Source organism: Phallusia mammillata, chromosome 7, assembly GCF_965637545.1.
Source record: "Phallusia mammillata chromosome 7, kaPhaMamm4.hap1.1, whole genome shotgun sequence".
Classification (NCBI taxonomy): Eukaryota; Metazoa; Chordata; class Ascidiacea; order Phlebobranchia; family Ascidiidae; genus Phallusia; species Phallusia mammillata.
Window position 1 is genome coordinate 5,523,923 of NC_137258.1, and position 19,845 is coordinate 5,543,767.

Below are 19,845 nucleotides of genomic sequence, written 5' to 3' on the forward strand. Positions count from 1 at the left end.
TAACAAAGTTAATTAGGTAACTGACATACATGTCTAGACTTTGTTTGTCTAAACAATTTTGCGAGATGATTTTGTAATGAAAAAAATTGATGGAATTTTTTTTCTACATAGCAGTCAAGAGACAAACAAAATATGTTCTTGATGGTCTAAGACTCATCTATTGTCTTTCAGATTGAAACATTTTTTCCGAATGGCAGGGGTTAGGACAGAGCAGCGTATTTAAACCAAACTTCTCACACATTCAAAAATGTCGTTTGCATTAGTTTTACAATATTTGAAACCTGCACAATTGTATGCATCACGTTACACTACACTTAAGAAGATAACAAACACCGCAGTCACGACTTCGTGTTATCGCCAACGCCTCTGCCAATATCCAGGAAACTTAATTTGCAAATTAGCGGCAAATGCGCAGGCGATTTTAGGTAAACCCAACACCTATTAAGATGATCAATCAACGCGTAATAGGCAATCAACAACAAACGCGCGAAATAATAATGGCGTTTTCCACCCTAAAGGCCAGTATAATGATCTTCACCAACCGCAGACAAGTGTATGTTTATGCTGTTTAATACAGAGACAAAATTTTGAGAGGAAAAGGGATTACCATAAACCTCTGGTTTGTTTTATTGTTAACCTTTTATCTTTGTTGAAAGAGCGAATGTGTCGCATCTGTTGGTGTACGTAATCGTTCAAATTGCATTGCTAACCACTAAACCTCTATAATGTACTATAAACACATTAGTTTGTCTAACAAAACAAAACGTAGAGCTTAAAGCAACAATAAAGTTGGCATTACCAGCTTAACCTTTTGAAAGCAGACTAACGGGTTGAGTTTTAAAGCAAGTGTTACAATCAAACTTCGATATACAACATTTCATATCAAACATAGAAATGAAGCGGTGTGTGGCAATTCACAACAGGTAAACCAATAAACCGGTTTGGGATTACAGTCCATAAGGAGTGCTTTAAAAGCGTTCTTATGTTACACAGCGACAAATAGTATCACGTAACAATCTGAAAACACTTTCACTATAACGTTCCTGTTTTACAGTTTGCGCGTTAAACCAGCAGAGAATTTAGCTTACCTGAGTAGTCTTATATGTGGACTAAGTCAATGGGACTAACGTTTTTTGCAAACATTTAAGAGGGTTGTTGTTACGCATGCTTTGAAGAAACCTATTGTTTTTTGCGGTGCTAAAATTATGTTTACTCTGCTTACTTGAGAGTTCATGGGGCGATGTTTGCTGTCATACACAAATATTAACTTTATGATAGTTGATGTGCTCAGACACGAAAAAGCGGTTAGATGACATGCTTGCGCTATGTATTACAGTATGCTCTACCTGAGACCAGCTCTATATTGATGTCAAGCCTTTTGTTGTGGTATACTGATGTATGTAATGCACTGGTATATTGAAATAGCAGGTTGCCGAATATGCGAAGTAAAAAAACTTGCTGAAAATGTCTAAATAAATACTGGAAGCTTATTTAAATAGCACCACTGTACATTAACCGTGATTTTTCCGTGATTGAATTTCAAAACCTGCAGTTTCATCACGCCTAAACTTGTGTATTATTTTAGGTGCTGAATTAACTTTGTAGGAAAGAAATGAAATGACAAATGAAACTGTGCAGGGTAAAATAAGTGAGGGTTTTGTACAATGTCAAAGGGTGATGTTGTTCGAGTGGCTTTTGCGTTGTTGGTGTGTCAATGCCTGCTTGGGATGTACGGATTTGTCCATTACCAACAATGTGTTCAGAATAAAAACAAGTAAGTACATTCGAAATCACAATTCAATGTTTCTATACATTGTTTTCGACAGAAACTTTGCCTGATTTGATTCGAGTCGTCCCGACTGTGCGACAGTCTTTGACTAAAAAATGCATAAACGTGTCTTCAAAACGTTAGACAAATTCGTTTTCATTTTATTGGGCCAATTTATTTCACATTTTATGAGTAAAACCAATGGTATAGCAATAAAAATCGCGAAATGCTTTTTTCTCGAATGTTTTGATATAACCTCGTGACTTAATCAGTGGTTAATTAAGCCGTCACTTTTACATCTATTTCAGCCAATGTGTTTGCTAAAAAGCACGAACAATGGAGTATAAAAAATCTCATGTGGACCTTAACATCCTTTGCGTAAATCTAAACTCAAATTCCAATTCATTTTTAGAACTCGCATTGAAATAACACAGCGGGAGAACACAACAAGACAACTGACACAAACACAAGCGCCAACGCCTCAAGTAATAAAGAAAGACGTAGAGTTGAAGTCGAAACTTCGAAACAAAATGAGTTTTTTGTTGGAACCGAAAAAAGAACTTGACGACGCATGTTCAAAGAATAAGTGTAACGATTCAAAGGGTAAGTCTATGGTTGGAAAATCTACCAACACCATAACTCACGACGTCGGGCGCACATTTAGCTAATTTTAGATAGGTGGTGTAAAGAGCACTAAACCTATTTAAAATGGTAAATGTCCAAAAAATGCTGACGGTTAGGGTTAGTATTATCATTAAAAATTTAATACAACGAACTATACAATGTAGATCTTAATGCAAAATTTTCAAAAACTCCTTTACCGTCCCCAACCCAAAAGTTAGTTAATAGTTGAGTTCTATGCGGCACCAATAAAAAATTACCTAAAAGTGCGGCCGACATGAGTTACTGTGTTACTAGCTGTACCTAAGTTTGTGAAGAGAATCGGCAATTAAATAGCTCTTCTTGTTGCTTACTTATGACACTTATGACGTAACAAGAGTACGTTTAAGCTACTTATGACATTTGATAATTCCAAAGGACACAGTCAAAATATCTTTTTATCAGTGCGGCCAGACCTAGTGGACTGGAAAGCCAACTAAAATAGACTCTTGTTATTCTCCGACATACGTATTATTTAGTTTCTAAACTGTCAAAACACGAATTTGGTCAATCCAAATCAGGTTGCAAATACCGTTTTATTGTAGACTGAATCCTAAAATACTTCGTTTACTTAAAAAAGAGTAGCGGCTAATAATCAGAATCGTCACCAATAACACACCGAAAGCAGGTTTCAATTTGGCCAACGAACATGTAACTAAATAAGACTTCTATGCTATAATGACCCAAAGTAATGTTCCTTTTTGTATAGATATCCGTTGGAAAATGGTGTCGTTTGTCAAATCAAAGTCAGACCATTTTGCTCAGCGAGAGGCACTTCGTCGCACGTGGGCGTCCGTGCGCATTGTCAACAACTCACTGTTCAGAACCATCTTCGTTGTTGGAAAAGCTCCATCAACGCAAAATAACAATTTGTTGAAGAATGAGCAGCAGCGATATGGCGATATACTACAGTACGACGGATCAGATGATTACAAGTAAGAACATTTTTCTCGTTTGTCCAGTTACCTCTAGAAACCAAAGAGTAAAAATACCACAATTCAAGTTTTGGGTTAAAGATTAAGGCTCCGGCATGTGTTTCAGTGATTGCATTTGAAACGCGCCTGCTTTTGTACGTGTAAACTTGTACAGCTCGTAATACAAGAAAGGGATGTTTAAGGGTATATTACTTAGCCAGACAACCAAAATGCTTTTGTCGCTCTATGAATAAGTAAATAGTTTATCCACTAATCTACGAAAAGATAGTCAACAGCAACCAACTCGCAGAAAAAGTGACCTTTTGCCCAATTTGGAAAATATACGTATCGTCACCATTACTGCTAAGTTATGTCCTTGGTTATGTGCCGAAGTCTCATCCCTTTTCGGGCACACATATTTGTGTGAAGCAGTCAAAGCAATTTTTACTTTTATACTGGAGATACAGAAGATACAATAACAAATCTTTGTAATTAAAAAATTCACTGCAATAACAACAGCAGCAGCATTCAGCACAACTATAGGCAAACATGCGAATAAATCATCCTAAAACTGTTTTTAAGCAACTTTAAGCACGCTCCCATCAACGAAATATCAAAAACGATTGGCTGCCACCCGCTTGCAAACATACCACGCCGGTTTATTGTCATTTGACAAAATTCAGCTGAATTGATTGCCCCATCCCTGATAGAATGAACGTCCAAACACATAAAACATGGAAACGGCATACAAGATATGTGACTTCAATAAAACAAAGGATGAGCGTTACTCTGTGTTGTGTGTGATGCCATGCGGTGATCTTTCTGCAACACCTTTGCGGCCATTGATAATAATGTAACATTTACTGTTATGCGTTTATTTCTAGGAATATAATGCTGAAAACACTAGCAGGTATGCAGTGGGCCAGTGACAACCTGCCAAGCAATTTATTCTACTCATCAGCCGACGATGACGTCATAGTCAACTTGAGTGCCCTACAGAGACAAATAGATGCTGCACAGGCGAAAATGAACAAAGGCGGATGGAGCGAATTTCCACTCGTTTGTGCTTACAACATAATGCCACACGACAAGCCGCATAGAGAAAAAGGCAGCAAGTGGCTGATTGACAAAAACGAATATCCTTGGCATGTATGGCCGCCATCTTGTTTTGGTGGATTTTACAGCACACGAGTCAGCCTCGTTGCTCGTCTTTACGAAGAGTCGAGAGCGTTACCTCTGCTGCGTTTTGACGACGTCTGGATAACGGGCATAGTACGCCAGAAGGTTGGAATGCCAAGCGATATGGTGCTACCACCAGGTGACGCTAACACGGTGCATCATTTGGACAGAAAAGAAAACATGAATGTTTTGTGGGGAAAAATGTTACCTGAGCTAAAGTCTCACAACATTTGCCTTTGTAAATGAGTGCCAATGTCAGATTTCCGCCTCAGAGTTATAAGTCGGCCGGGCTTTTCGGGTCGGGTTCCGGCCGGGTTAGGGCTTTGTGTTTTGGTTTTTGTAACAAACGGGCTTAATTCGGGCCAGACTTTCGGGTACGTTCTGCGTCCGTAATTTTTTTTTAATGTAAATTACCGAGCTAATACTTAGTTGCCGGATATAACCTAATGCCCAGCCTCAAAACGTATTGTTTAAGCCATTGTCTACTATTGTCCATTGGACATGTCTTCTTTCTAATAAGTCTTTCAAACAAACTTTCGGGCCTCAACAGGCTTCTCCAAAACGATTCGCTTAGCCGGGCTTCGGGCTTATACTTTCAAGTTCGGGCTCAAATTTTGGGCCCGCTTACAACCCGCGAGTATAGGGACACTGTAGTTTGCTGTTCTTCGAAATTGTCTTTTTTTTCTTCGAAAACTCAACGCGTTAGTGCAATAAAAAGAGTTCTTTACAAAGGAAACGTGATTAGGTGAACAATTGCAGGGTAAACAATATCAGTGGCAAAAAATCAGCATACGGCAGAAGGTGGTTTAAATATAAAACGATGAATTTAATTGAGTTCAGTTTTTGCTTTTCACAATTAAATACACAATATAAAGTTAGAACACACTGTCGGTTTTGGTAAACAGTTTCATTTAATTGCAAAAAGGTAAGACTTTTCAATCACGAAATTAACATAGCTACGCTATTTACCGTAGATTTTTGTGGGATGGAATGCAAACCAACGGCTACCACATACCGTTACAATGTACAATACCGTATTAAGTTACGGTTCGCGAGGTGCGTTTAGAAAGCGACAGAACAATGAACAGTGTCACATATCATCATGTGTGAGTCATACAATTAAGCACAAGTTGTGTGGGTGTTTATTCGTTACCGACAAAAAAAAATTAATAGGTTTTCTTGCGACTCCAAAAGTGTGTTGTTTAATTTGGTGGAAGCATAAGGTATGCCGTATTACTTTGACGAACCGGGTCTATGTGCACTGCTTGAGAAATAAAAGATGAGAAAATATCAGTTTCAGTTTAATATCACTTTCTTTTGTAGAAATCTTAGTGTTGCGAAGGCATTGTAGACTGTGATATTTCAAATTTAGTTAAGATTAAAGTCATTGTGATTTCGTGAATAAAAAAAAACAGGATCAGAAATAACATATTATTTAGTGTTCCGTAAAAGATCGTCAGTTGTTTCGCGAGAAATTCGCTGGTTTGAATATAGGATTGTAATGTTTATACTTTTATGGGGTAGTGTTTTCTAGTGTTTCATGTCGAACCAGAGTTGCAAGTCGGGCCGGGCTTTTCGGGCCGGGTTCGGGTTCGGGCCGGGTTCGGGCCGGGTTCGGACTTAGGTATTTGTGAGAAAACGGGCTCAAAACGGGCCTGACTTAACGTTCCCTGTCCGCCACTGTTTTTTAAATAAAATCACTCAGCTAAGTAACAAATCTCTGGCTTTGACCTAATGCCCACCCTCCTCTAAAACGTATTGTTTACCCCATTGTCTACTATTGTTCATTGTGTTTGTTGTCTTTATCTGTTTTCTTTCTCATCCTTTGTTGCAAGGCTTTCGTGGATAGGCCTGTCAATCAAAATTTCGGGCCTAAACGGGCTTTGCAAAAACGTTTCGGGTTCGGGCCGGGCTTATACTTTCGGGTTCGGGCCGGGTTCGGGCCGGGCTTATACTTTCGGGTTCGGGCCGGGTTCGGGCTCAAATTTCGGGCCCGCTTGCAACTCTGTGTCGAACACCGGTCGAAAATCACTGGTTTAACACAATGGGCGGAAATGTTTTTTTGTTTATGAAAGTATTTATCCTCCACCACCAGTTCGAATGTTCTATAAAAACTGGCTTCATTTATTGTTGTGTCATAATGTCTAATAATGAAATAGCTGAATCGTGGGTAAATTGCTGACAGTTAGTGCAATTTAGCTTTGCGTAAGCTTTAAGAATAATATAACATTTAAACCTTGTCTCACCCGAAATTAAATCAACAAGACTTCTGACGTTCAGCTAAACCAGTGGTTCTCAAACTTTTTTTGTAGCGACGCCTCTGGAAAAGTTTTCTGGACTTGCGACGCACCAGCAAATAAAAGTCAATGAGAAAACTTATTATTAAAGTTGTGTTTATTGATACAACAACAAAAGGCCACGACACGGCATTATTCTGCGACGCCCTTGGAAAGTTGAAACGACGCACCAGGGCGTCGCGACGCACAGTTTGAGAACTACTGAGCTAAACCGATTGCGCAGGAAACGGGGTGAATCACGGAACAGCCAGTGCTAGGCGAATATTGTATTAAGGTACAATACTAGTTTTAATAATACGTTTTTTAAAAACCTTCCCCCAAATTCAATAGCGCTGTATGAGCGTTTTCGTCCATTTTAGTGACTACGTGATATGCGATTAAGCAGTTACCGCGATTTCGCGTTTCAGTGTCAGAGTCTATGGTTGTTTCATTGCATCAAAATTTGGTTTGGTGTTCCGCAAAATTATTTTAAGGCGTAAAGTGTTTCGTGGCGTAAAAAGGTTGAAAAACCGTGTTATACTGATTGGAAAGATAGTTAAACATAAGCGCTGAAAACTTTCTGGAAATGATTGGGACAAAGTAGTTTGGTACATAACTTACCTTGTTTTTGAAAAAGCAGAGAAGAATCGATGGTTATAATTTGTCCCTTAGTTGGTATGTTTAGTACACAGGGAGAATCAAAATGACAAATGTTGGTGAAACGAACAGTACAGGCTCAAAAAAAACGTACACGATTTTCTATGACCACTAAGGAAGATATAATTCAAGTGGCTTTGGTTTTGTTGATCATTCAATGCTTACTGGCCATGTACGGATTTATTTATTACCAAGAATGTGTTAAGATGAAAAAAATGTAAGTAGAGTTATACTAAATAACAGTACACTATTATATTGTCTTGCGCTTGTTACGAATATGTGAAAGCTGTGCCCATTTGTCAAAGCAATTATGGGCAATCGCTAAGCTTCATGTTTTAGATCTCGCATTGTAGTGCTGCAGCCGACAAACATAACAAGACAGCGTACACAAACTTACGTGACTACGTCTCGGCCAAACAAAACAGAAGTGGATTTGAAACCACGACTTCGAGAAAAAATCAGATTTTTGATAGAACCGAAAAAAGACCTCAACGACACATGTTCACTTGATAAGTGTAACAGTACAAATGGTAAGCAGTAGACATGACAATTAATTCAGAAAACTAACTTAATTAAAAGAATTTTGGACAAAAATGTTGTTTGAGGCACTTTATACTAATAATTTCCCGAAGTTACATTTTGTGTTCACGACTCACGGTTATTAAGAAATACAACGATAGAAATAGTTAGCTGCACTCATGGTAAATGTGACTTAAAGGATTTGTTTGAGTTACGTAAAGTTCAGACAGCGGAAATTAAAACACGGACACATGGAAAAATAATTTTGTGTACAAAAAACTTTGGTGTTCAAGGAACATTATTCACAGATCCGTTAATAAATTAAAACATTTTGGCAGGTTTTCGATGGAGTATGGTTACGTTTGTCAAATCAAAGTCAGACCACTTTGCTCAGCGAGAAACGCTTCGCCGCACGTGGGCGTCCGTGCGCATTATCAATAACGCACAATTTAGAACAATCTTCGTTGTTGGAACAAATCCATCAACACAAAACACCAACGCGTTGAAGAACGAACAAAAGCAATATGGCGATATACTGCAGTACGACGGACCAGATGACTACAAGTATACACTTTTTTCTTGCTTTGTAAAATTGTTTAATACAATATACACTTTTATCTGGGTTTTCTGGGCCTCATTAACTGTTGGTGACGCCTTAAAACAAAGCAGTGCCAAAACTACATACATTACTACAAACCTAAATGGCTTACACAACAACAACATCCAGTGCAACGATGTACGTCTGGCCCAAACGCTAATGCATAACAAGTGTTTTTACAACAACAACATTCAGTACAACAATATATTCCTGACCTAAGCCGTGATGCTGCAGCAATATTTAATCTCAACATCATTATAAAAAGAAAAAAAAAACTGTTTAATAAACATTATATACTGCTTTCGAAAGTCAGTGCCTTACCCATTACAACCATGCTTGACTGACAACTGATACCAAATATACAAGACAAATTTTGTTTTTCAGTTATATTTTTTTGTTTTGTATCTTATGAAGGCATAGACATTACCTTTCCCACTAAGGAAGAGAACCCCATAACGAAGTACTTTAGTCCGCATCAATTTTTTGTACTTTTCTTTTAAGGAATATAATGTTGAAGACACTAGCGGGTATGCAGTGGGCCAGTGACAACCTGCCAAGCAATTTCTTCTACTCATCAGCCGACGATGACGTCATAGTCAACTTGAGTGCCCTACAGAGACAAATTGTTGCTGCGCACGCGAAAATGAACAAAGACGGATGGAGCGAATTTCCACTCGTTTGTGCTTACAACATAATGCCACACGATAAGCCGCATAGGGAAAGAGGAAGCAAGTGGCTGATAGACAAAAACGAATATCCTTGGCATGTATGGCCGCCATCTTGTTTTGGTGGATTTTACAGCACACGAGTCAGTCTAATTGCTCGTTTTTACGAAGAGTCAAGAGCATTGCCTCTGCTGCGTTTTGACGACGTGTGGATAACCGGCATAGTACGCCAGCACGTAGGAATGCCAAGCGATATGGTGCTACCACCAGGTGACGCTAACACGGTGCATCATTTAGAAAAGAATGAGAACATGACATTACTATGGGAAAAAATGTTACCACAATTAGAGACCCAGCACAATATATGTCTTTGTGCATAAGTGTTTGTTACATTCTTAATAAATATTGTCAATTTTATAATACAATATCATGGCTTTGTTTAATTTTTTTACGTGTTATGGGCTTAAAACTTCAAAAGGACATAAAAATACTCAAAAAAGGAGGGTAAAATTTTAAAACAATGTTACGCTTTCACTTGCTTCTGTCATCTCAGACTAGACAGTCACAGCATTATCGCAGTTCATCCTTTCAATAAGATAAAAGTTATGAAGATCTTGGGAGCATCAAATATATATCAACTTTTATACACTAATCTATGGTTGAAGCAAACACATTAGTTTCTTCGATTGATAAGTAGAACAAATGATGAATAAATTGACCTTACGAACCATTCACAAAAAACGTTTGCCAATAATTTTCTAACAGTCAAGAATTTGCATTTAAATTGCCGCCTGGTAGAGTAAGAGTGCAACTGCTGTAAGCGATACGGTTTACCATCAAACCTCATCCGATTGCTGTACAGCTCGTTTCAGTGAATTGGCCAATACCAGTCGATACAGCCGAAGGCAACTTAGGTTCAAAATGTGAATTACTGTGACGTTCAGGACGTAATATATTGCAGCGACTTCCGCAGTTCGATGTTTCTTTATTATATATGTGAGCAAGTAGGAAATTGCATTTCAGGTCAGAACGTACGGAAGAACGTTGAACATGTTAAAGTTATCCGGAAAAGTAACAGATTATACAAGGTTAACTAGTTCGTACGAGAACACAGAATAGACATGCATGTCAATGATTTTGCGATTGCCCTATAACTGTAAGCTACAATACTTTAGTTAGTTTCATTTGTTTTATAAAATTCCTAACCGACTTTGCATACCTTTCTTATGTTTGACACAATTTCTAAAGCCAGTTTGTGCAGACCCAATAGTAAAATATGTAAGAAGGTCACGTTTGTTGGTACCTACTGGACAAGCTTAGGTTATGTAAATATACTAAATAAAACTAAAACCAAGTCCCCAAACACGGTTTTACATAGCATGTCACGGTTTTACTTATTAGCGGATTTTGTTGTTGTCTGTTAAACCCTTTTGTTAAGTGATGTGTACCTAACCTTTATAGTGTTGTCCAGCATAGAGTGCAAAGGCCTGTCCTGCGCTCAAAGTATTTGATCTGCGAAGCGATGAAAAGCGAGTTACTTAATCACGCAACGCTGGAGCGGAAAGCGGGTTGTTATAAAAGGGAAATGCTGGACTGGACCCATTCAACTTGTAGGGGCTTCTCTAGTGCAACTTTAGGTAGATGATAGAGTTAAATACAGTCAACTGTCTGTTTCAGTTAACTGTAACGTTTTTGATTTTATAAATAGCATAAACCAGCACAAAATACAAAGTAAGCGTAATATTTTTAAATTAAACTGTCTGTAATGCGTTTCGCAACGTCCAGCTATTACAAGAAAGGGTAGCTAAATCGGTAAGGTCTCTAAAATTTCAATAAAAAATGAATTTAGTTTTCAAGCGTTACCTCAGCTTTGTGTTCAATTCAAAAAAATATCAACATGTTTTAAGCAGTTTCCACTCAGCAATAGCACTGTGCGTCGAGTGGTATGTTTTACATCAAGTTACACCTTTGTCCAGAGGCCAGACAAAGGCGATAATAATACGTGGAATGTCAGATAGGGGCATACTGCAAGCTACTATCGATTACTGTGGACAACAATAGCAAGAATCGTTGATCACAACGTAAGCTTTGTCCAATAGTTTTTTAATGTACTATTATGGACAGAAGGACATATATTTATGGACAGAAGGACATATGAAAGCATACATTTCACAAACCACCCAAAATTTTAGGGTTATTATCAAAATGTCTTCTGTAATTTTACTAGGAGGTTTTTGTGAAACAACACCGTTGCTGGAATAAATTATTAATGGCTGGATCAGGTCAGCCAAGACTCATTCAAGCTCTGTTTTCTTTTCAGTAGAAATATACGCAAGTATTTTAGTGACAAAAAATATCTTTTTATACGTCTATGTTGTTAGTAAAAAAAGTGTATTTTGGTGCACTTACAGAAATCATGTGGAAAATGCATTTTGTTTATGTTAAGCCTTAATTTTTTTTAGTTAGACACAGTATAAACATACTGTGCTGTGTTGTGTGGTAGGTCATTAGAGTGTCACACAGTAGCTAGCCTATTAATAACCCTGCTTTTTACTGTTTGCCTTTTCGTTATCATGGAGGTTTGCGTTATCGTACGTAACAGTGACTGCTTCTCAGTAGCAGTAACTGGGTCTGTTAACCAAGCATGAAAGACTATACAATCGCCTTTTCCGTGTGCAATATCCCAACCAGACCACTAACCCAGCATTTGTACGAACCATTAATCCCGACAAAATATTTTCACAACGAAAATGCCCTTGGTTGTTAAGTGATTTGGTCAGTAAAATATCTCAAGAACTTTCGAATTTGTAGCTTTTTCGCTTCAAATAATGTGAGGTTTTTATCCGTTAAAATATTTCAGTGCTGAGACAGCGTAAAATCCTGGACCTGTACTAAACGACATAGGAAAATGTTCAATCGTATGTAAGGGACCGTCAAGTCACACCATTGCATTTATACTATATGACTGTAAATGCTAATCCAGTAACTTTACGTATGTTTCAGCGACGAATAGAAACACTCGATGCTTAAAAAACATACGATTTAGGCCATATGTTAATCAACAATATGCATGCCATATGGAATTTTCTGTGAGCTTTGGGATAGGAATAAAAGAAGATGAAAAAATCAACATGGTATCCGACTGCTTTGTTCGTTGTGATGTGTGTTGGACTTGTAGTCACATTACACCTATGTTTGCGACTTGACATGACGCCGATTTACGCAGTCAAACCACGCAATACCAATACGAAAAACGAGAGCCGCAATTTTGATGACACCAAAAATACAGGTATGCATATTTTGAAAATTCTAAGGGTTAATAACGACGTTTGCTTGCCGAAAAAAAAGCTTTATAAATGTTAAAATAAAATCAGTTTAACAGGTAGAATGTTCTAAGCTTGGCTGCAGTCTATCAAAATCAAATATATATAACAAGTTTGTGAAAATCCTGAGCTTGCTTACTATTCCATGGCCAAGTAAGAACCAACTAAAAGTTAGTTTATTTAGTTAAAAATATAGTGTTTGAAAGTTCGGAAATGTTTCATCCCCTTAAATTTTGTAATCATTTGTAAACTTTACAGTAAACAAATCAGCAAATATTTTACACTCTACTGTGAACCAGATACTATGGTTTAGCAACTCAAGTTTAGCAAACTATAAATTTAACGGATAAACGCTTTTTGTTAGAATAGATACTAGATAAATTTGCACTTTGTCATTATAGTTATTGACGTTTTCACGTTGAAATTAGTTTTTCGATTTTGATTTGGGAATTATAACGGCATTTCATATGGTGGTCAAGTTGAAACTTGCAGTTAATCTCAGTCATATATTGCAGGTTTAACAGCTGATCCATATTCGGTCCGTTTTTTTATCATTTTAAATTTATGTGTTGTAGCCCATTATTCAGATCCAATAGTCGCTGTTAAAGGCCACTGTTACGTCGTGGTAATACAGGTTTGCACAATTCAAAATCGGCCGAGGGCCAAAACTTAACAAACAATTTCATCATTTATCCGTAAACGATTGTCAATGAGAAATGCATATTAACGCATAAAAATATTTTTTTGCCATTTCAATGTTAAATCCACTTCACAGCCACAGAACATGCGTATTCAGAAACAAAGTTATGAAGCACATGCTTCTTTAGCAGCAGCTAGACGTTTGTTTTGCGCCCAGTGGGTACGCTCAAAGCTGTTGGTAAAATACAATCTAGTGTTCCCGCCAACAAAAGCGAAAAGGATGAGCCCCCGTGCCCTGGAATTATCGTAAAAACTTTTTAGTTCCATAGTAAACTTACAGCACGTATTTCGCGACAAGATTCAAAGGAATTCGAAAGCTTAAAACAATAAATTGGTTAAAAATAAGTGAATTGATGTAAAACGCAAATGTTTTGAAAAAGTGCACTATATCTTTGTGAGGTAAAGCATTGTTGTTAAAAACTGATATATATCAAAAATGCCTAGCACTAAATTGAGAACAGAGTCTCAGTTTACCGACGTTGACCGACCATAATGTAATTGATTTCTTATATCGCAGGAGCAAACAAGACGGAGTTTCCGTCACAGTCCATTGGTGAATTATTGATTAGAGAGGAAAAAGATTTAACTTCGGAGTACACAAGGGTAGGAATTTTTACGCCTTTGTTGATTTTTCTGCCTAAAGTAGGTTTACGTTTTAACTGTTGTCTGTGTTGTTTTTGATGCATGATGCTCTTACTTTTATGCAAAACAACTTATCAAGATGAATTGAAGGCTAGTTTCAAAAGGCTACTTTTGCGTCTAGAAAGCTATCAATACTCTGTTAAAAGGACCGGATCCAGTAAAACTCTCGTATTTGTAACTTATTTGGAACAAAAGTACGCTTTTTGTCTCTGCGATAGCAATGCTATTTTACCAAAAGTAAAACCGTTGGGTTGGTAACATGTAACAATATGCTATATAATGCATTATAAGGAATGTTAGGTGTCGCCTAAGATGTTTAGTAAAACAGTCCGGAGTTTTGCTCATACGGATATGGTAACCCTACCCTAAATTTACATTCGATTATCGAATTTTTTGACTCTCTTATGCTAGGCAACGTCGTATCTTAAATAGGCAACTTAACAGCTACTGAGTGTATGACATACCTTGTAACTAAACCGATAACGCAAATAAAATACATTGTTGAAGTTATTACTTTGTGTAAGCAAGTATAAACAATTACTGTTCGGACACTTCTATCTCAAATACACATTACCTATTATTCGCTTGGAAACAAACAAGTTTCAGTTATGGTAAGTAAAAAGTAAACCCAAGTTAAGTAAAACAATTTATGACAATGATGAAAACTACATACCTCAACTATTAATCTGAGATATTAATCTAAAATTATCTTACAATGACAATCTGGTGGTTTTAATGTTGGATTACCTTAGATTAGACTTTAAACAGAACCCCCGAGGCAAAATTGTATTGCATAGTTAATGTTGTCTTTAAACGCATCAATTTACCTCAACACAACATATCTTATCTCACTACTTTAGAAAAGCTTCATTATAACATGACCGGACGCGTAGGCGTTTAATCTAAACATTTGGAGGGAAACCGATACACTTTGTCGACTACCATTGTGTGCATTCCGTTTGGATGACTTTCTATAGAAGTCTTATTGTGGGAATATTGGGTTTGTTAAAAGTGCTCCAAACCAGTCGTGTAGAAATAACCTAAACATTTCGCGGGGAACCGTTACATTTTTTCAGCTACCATTGTGTACATTCCGTTTAGATTACTTTGTATAAAAGTCTTATTGCGGAAATATTCGGTTTGTTGGAAGTGTTCAAAACCAGCCATGTAGAAAAAAACGAAAATGTACAGAGGCTTGTGGTTTCCGAATGTCAATGGGAGTAAAAGCGGTTAAGGTTTTTACATTTTCTTCTCACCATGCAAATTTCTTTTTGAAATGCTGTTGAGTGCGCCGAAAACTTGTAACTTGTAAAGAGAATAGTTAATAACGGTTGCAAGCATTAAACGTGAAGATTATTGTTTGAAGCAATAATATACTATTGGAAAATACAAAGCATTTTTAACTGCATTGGCTTAAAACTTTAGTTCGTCATACATGGTCCTTTCAATTATATAACTTCCTATATTCCGAAATCTTTCGGTAGAGCAACAGAAAAAGGGCTGACAGTATAGGAAAGCTAAATATTACATTGAAATTAACCATGTTTTTTTTTACAAAGGAATGCAACATTGGCTCCCTTGCGGACTTGGAAGACAGCAAACCACGTGTACAGTTAGACCCGGAACGGATTCTGTATCCAGCTTTACTATGGGGCCCAAACAACCAACTTGAAGGATTTAAGGAGTCAATACTAGTCGCCATTAAGCTTAACAGGTAAGCATGTATTTCATCCAGCTCAATCAGCAGAAAGTGACAAGAAAATCCGTAAGTAAATATTGACTATATGTGGTACAAAATGGCGTGATTTATTGTAGCTTACTGCAGGGGTGTCAAACTCAAACTTGTATGTTAATCGAGGGCCGCACTATCGAAACATTTGTTACAGTGTAACATGACAACAACAAAAAGCCATGATCAAAAAGTTAAATCTGAAAGTAAACTCCAAAGAGAAAGTAGACGACCTTTTTGGGGGAATTTTTATTTTTTAAATTAATTTTTAGTTTTTTAAATTAATTTTAGTTATTTTAAATTTTTTAATTTTTTAGTGTATGCTGGTGTAGCAGAAAAGATACATATGGGGATAATTTTAAATCAATATCCGCCGAATAAGAAACGCGATAAAAGAACGCTAGATCAAAGAGTGTACAGCAGTTGGCCCACAGAGATTTGGTCACAAAAACAGTAGGCAACCAAACACACGTTCAACATCTCTCATTCACACCCACTGCCTCTATATACAAAAAAGGGAAACTCTTAAGTCACAACCGACATTGAACAGGGCTCGTTTGTGTGTAAGCTAGACCTACAAGTCATATACTCAATATCTAAAGTTAGTTAGACCAACACTTTAGGTCCGTACAACCAATGTGGGAATAACAAAGAAGTGGAAGACATTAAACTTTCATATCTATATTATTAGAACTCTTGTCATTCCGCACTTCTTTCCCCAACACAACGACCGGAGCGGCCCAAGAATACATCTGGTGTCGGCGTTCAACCGAATCGATGTGAAAAAGCTTTCAGAGTTTGTGTCAGTGATTTCGATGGAACAAATGCGAAAGCATTGCAATTCGTCTTTTGACATTGCTTTTCAGGTATGCAAAGTACTGAATCACACTTGTACACAAAAAGCTGTAGTGCTTACAAAAGCTATGCCTTAAACACGTGTGCAACCGATTAAGGAAGTAATTTATGGCACAATACCACAAAAAAGACCGTTACAAATAAAACATGCTGTGTAACCGTTCAAAAATTACTTTGGGTAAGGTACATTTTGACATTTACGCAGAAGCCTCGCGCCCTGTTTAAAGAAATCACTCGTGTTCAACTCCATTGTACACCGCGGTTTTATTTACGCAATGTCAATAGATGTTGATTGACCGGCGGGCTTGGAATGTTATCAGAGAGAGGCAAGAAAGTAAAACTACGCCTCACAAATTATTTCCTTCCTCTATAGAATCGACCACGGTGGTGCGAGGCTGTCAAAGAAGCTCAAATCGATACAGGAATGGAAATACTCAACGTAACAAAGCTTAATGGATACAACGGAAACTTTACTATGACGAAGCATGGCCCGAAATGCTGGCAGCCCAAAATATCTGCGCTGCCAGAATCGGTAGATCACCACACTAAGCACAACACGAACAAATTAAAAGAGATTTTCAAGTATGCTGTTATACTGTCTTTAAGGAGGTTTCAAGTGTACGCTGTGCTATGTCATGAATTTTTAAACCGCGAATGGTGCTGTGTGAGTACATGGAAATTGGAAAACTATCCCTTGGGAATGTATGATGTACAAAAGTACATTTGAGTGCGTTAAACAACAGTGGTGTTGTAACGCAGCGCGCAGTCACACAGTAAACACAAAATATTCAAAAAAATATGATAAAGACATTTAAACCGTAACAAAAGAAATTATAATGCACAAAACCGGACAGACAAAAAAGGAAGTTGTGTAAGGCACGTTTTAAGCAGCGGTTACGTCGTGCGAGGCCTGCACTCTAACAAACTGACGAGCGTTCCATTTTGTTTCGATTAAGGAAACCGCACGCAGCCTCAAGGTGTAGAGGCTTGCTGTACAGTAACCATGTCATTACAATATAACGCGCCATGGCGACACCTAGCAGAAAGTGTAACTATTCTTCCGACGAGATATTTGCAACGACGTACTTAATTTTGTGTGTCAGTAGCGTCATCTTGTGTCGGATCTCAGGCAATAAAAAACGCGTTTTGAGATATAATTTACCTGTATACAACCTATACAAAAATAAGAGTATTTCACTTTCACAAACTGTCAGTGTTATGAAAAGACTGGTTCAAATAGCAAAAACTTCAAGAGTATGATTTTACAGATGCTCTCTTGAACACAATATAATCGATGTTTTAGAAGGCATTGCGAAATCTACACAAACCCGAAAAGCGCTTAGAAACTGAAATTTGAGCAGTCAACTCATAATGTCAAGCCGTTAAGTCTTAAAGAAACGCGTTACACTACCTAACATCTTTACTATGCGTGTAAGTTTGACAAACTCACGTACGAAGCTATCGTCAATACATGATTTTCTACATCTCGTGCAAAGCATGTATCAACTACAGCTACCACTGGACTAAAAGCACCCAACAAAACGTACCTACCAATGAAATGCAATATTTTAAAGATTTTCGCTCAAAAATAGTGCAAATGTGCAATATCTTGTAGCGAAAAAATAGTGTATGATGTTTGCAAGTAATGTTATTCGAGGTGCGCAAGCACGTACCGCGAAAGACATTATTTAGTCAAATCACATAACGCAACTCTAACAGACTTTAGGATTAGGCAATATAAACTTAAAACAAAAAAGCCAATATATTTTTGAAGAGCACTTTACCATTGCTTGTTTTGTTGTTGTTTTTTCAGTACGACGGCACGATGTGCAGTTTTTCTATTTCCATTCCTTTCCCTCTCAGTCACTACAATAGGAGGATACCGACCTGTGGAATACAGTGAGGAGATAAACATAAGAAATATCACAATGACTGAAAGCATTGCAGATGCATCAAAGGCACTTCTGCTAGCTGCTATTGAACATGCAACCGGTCGGCCACCGTACATAGTAAAAATAGTGGAGAGATTTTTGCGCGAGGTTGTCAACTCAACATTTTATGTTGCTGTACATTGGAGGTTGGTAATAATGTTTTTTATTTTTTTGCTCATTTAAGTTAAACTAAATCTTAGATCTGTGTTTTTATGCTCGAAAGTACACACATCCGCAACAGTGTTCAGATTTGCTCTAAAACAAAACAATGCTTTTATATTAAATAATAATTAGTTTTTCAAATGCTTGCAGATTTGATCCTGAAATGATGAATAGTGTTTGCAAACAGAAATCGGGATTTTGCAAATCAGAACCGACGCCGCTAGAGGTCGCCAAATGCATAGCATCGGTGCAAGGCCAAGTCTCGGAAAGTCACAAACAAAAAATTCCTGTGTACATCGCTGCCCCGCCAACCATTGATGCCTTTATAGACAAAGTGAAGTTTTACCTTGAAAACCCGCAAGAACTAACTAATACCAGCCAATCAAATACGACGTCCAACGCCACAACAGTGAAATCACCCGACGTTGCTAGGGTTTTCACAGCAAGAGATATGAGACTGTTTTTAGATCAGCGCTACCCGCCAAAGGTGTGTCCAGATATACGGCCAACTCCAAACGAACTGTTGTCGTTACTGGAGATGGAGATAGGCCAAAAAAGTCGCTCATTTTTGTATTCTAGCGGATCAACGTGGTCTGCTATGATACTTCGTCTTCGGCCGCCAAAACTTTTTCCATTTGACCGCTCAACTATGCATATGATTATTAAGCAGAGAAAGAAAGAAAAGAGGTAGCAAGTATTAGAAAACTGTGTTACTTTTATAACGTGCAAGGCTATCTTCGCTTGAAAGTGACAAGTATGTTGCTAAAATGTGTATTTGTTTTCTTTCCCTGTATTTTTTTTCATTTAAAATTTATTTCATGATAGATGGAACTTAAAAACCTTTTCAAAAACGTTTTTTTCCCTACAGTTATATGTAATGACGATCACAAGGATATATTACATAACTTTAAACGCATCTTTTGGTCAAAGGTCTAGGAAAACTTTATTCAAGAAAACTACAACCTAAATGTGTTACGCGTATGGTTCCAATTGATTTCGGCACTGTTTTTGTATGCATTGCATAGCGATCCAGTTTTTTTATTGTTGTTACATTTTTAACAAGTTTAGGCAATCGTGTGTATCATTGTGATTACGAAGCAAATACCTTTGCTGCAGCTTTGGATATCAATAAAGTTGATTATTGAGTGCTACATTAGATCGGGGATATTCAAAAGTATCAACAAAATGCAGTTATATGCGCTGAAAGGTAGTGTTACTACCAGAAGTGGTTACTGCTGGTTGCCTCATTTCCTAGAAAATCGTGAATA

The 19,845-nt window shown here is 37.4% G+C and overlaps 4 protein-coding genes across 4 annotated transcripts in view; 3 read left to right on the forward strand and 1 right to left on the reverse strand.

Annotated features, from left to right (window-relative positions):
* Positions 1–18,332, reverse strand: part of LOC145238216 (N-acetyllactosaminide beta-1,3-N-acetylglucosaminyltransferase 4-like) — a 49,133-nt gene extending 30,801 nt beyond the window's left edge. Inside the window, exon 1 of the mRNA XM_080101320.1 lies at positions 18,269–18,332. Coding sequence (XP_079957446.1) covers positions 18,269–18,271 — 3 coding nt within the window. The 5' untranslated portion in view covers positions 18,272–18,332. The remainder of the gene's footprint in view (positions 1–18,268) is intronic.
* On the forward strand, positions 1,590–6,690 carry LOC145239595 (beta-1,3-galactosyltransferase 5-like). The gene is made up of 4 exons (XM_080102957.1): positions 1,590–1,774; positions 2,181–2,371; positions 3,138–3,363; positions 4,227–6,690. Exons 1-4 carry the CDS (start codon positions 1,665–1,667, stop codon positions 4,765–4,767), a joined length of 1,068 nt encoding a protein of 355 aa, XP_079959083.1. The 5' UTR covers positions 1,590–1,664; the 3' UTR covers positions 4,768–6,690.
* LOC145237621 (beta-1,3-galactosyltransferase 5-like) lies at positions 7,559–9,631 on the forward strand. Its single transcript, XM_080100558.1, has 4 exons — positions 7,559–7,671; positions 7,794–7,984; positions 8,312–8,537; positions 9,073–9,631. The coding sequence occupies exons 1-4, from the start codon at positions 7,559–7,561 to the stop codon at positions 9,614–9,616; spliced, it is 1,074 nt and encodes a 357-aa protein (XP_079956684.1). The 3' UTR covers positions 9,617–9,631.
* Positions 12,207–19,733, forward strand: LOC145238214 (uncharacterized). The gene is made up of 7 exons (XM_080101314.1): positions 12,207–12,525; positions 13,776–13,861; positions 15,460–15,614; positions 16,321–16,495; positions 16,858–17,066; positions 18,298–18,561; positions 18,728–19,733. Exons 1-7 carry the CDS (start codon positions 12,354–12,356, stop codon positions 19,266–19,268), a joined length of 1,602 nt encoding a protein of 533 aa, XP_079957440.1. The 5' UTR covers positions 12,207–12,353; the 3' UTR covers positions 19,269–19,733.
* Positions 19,734–19,845: the final 112 nt, after the last annotated feature.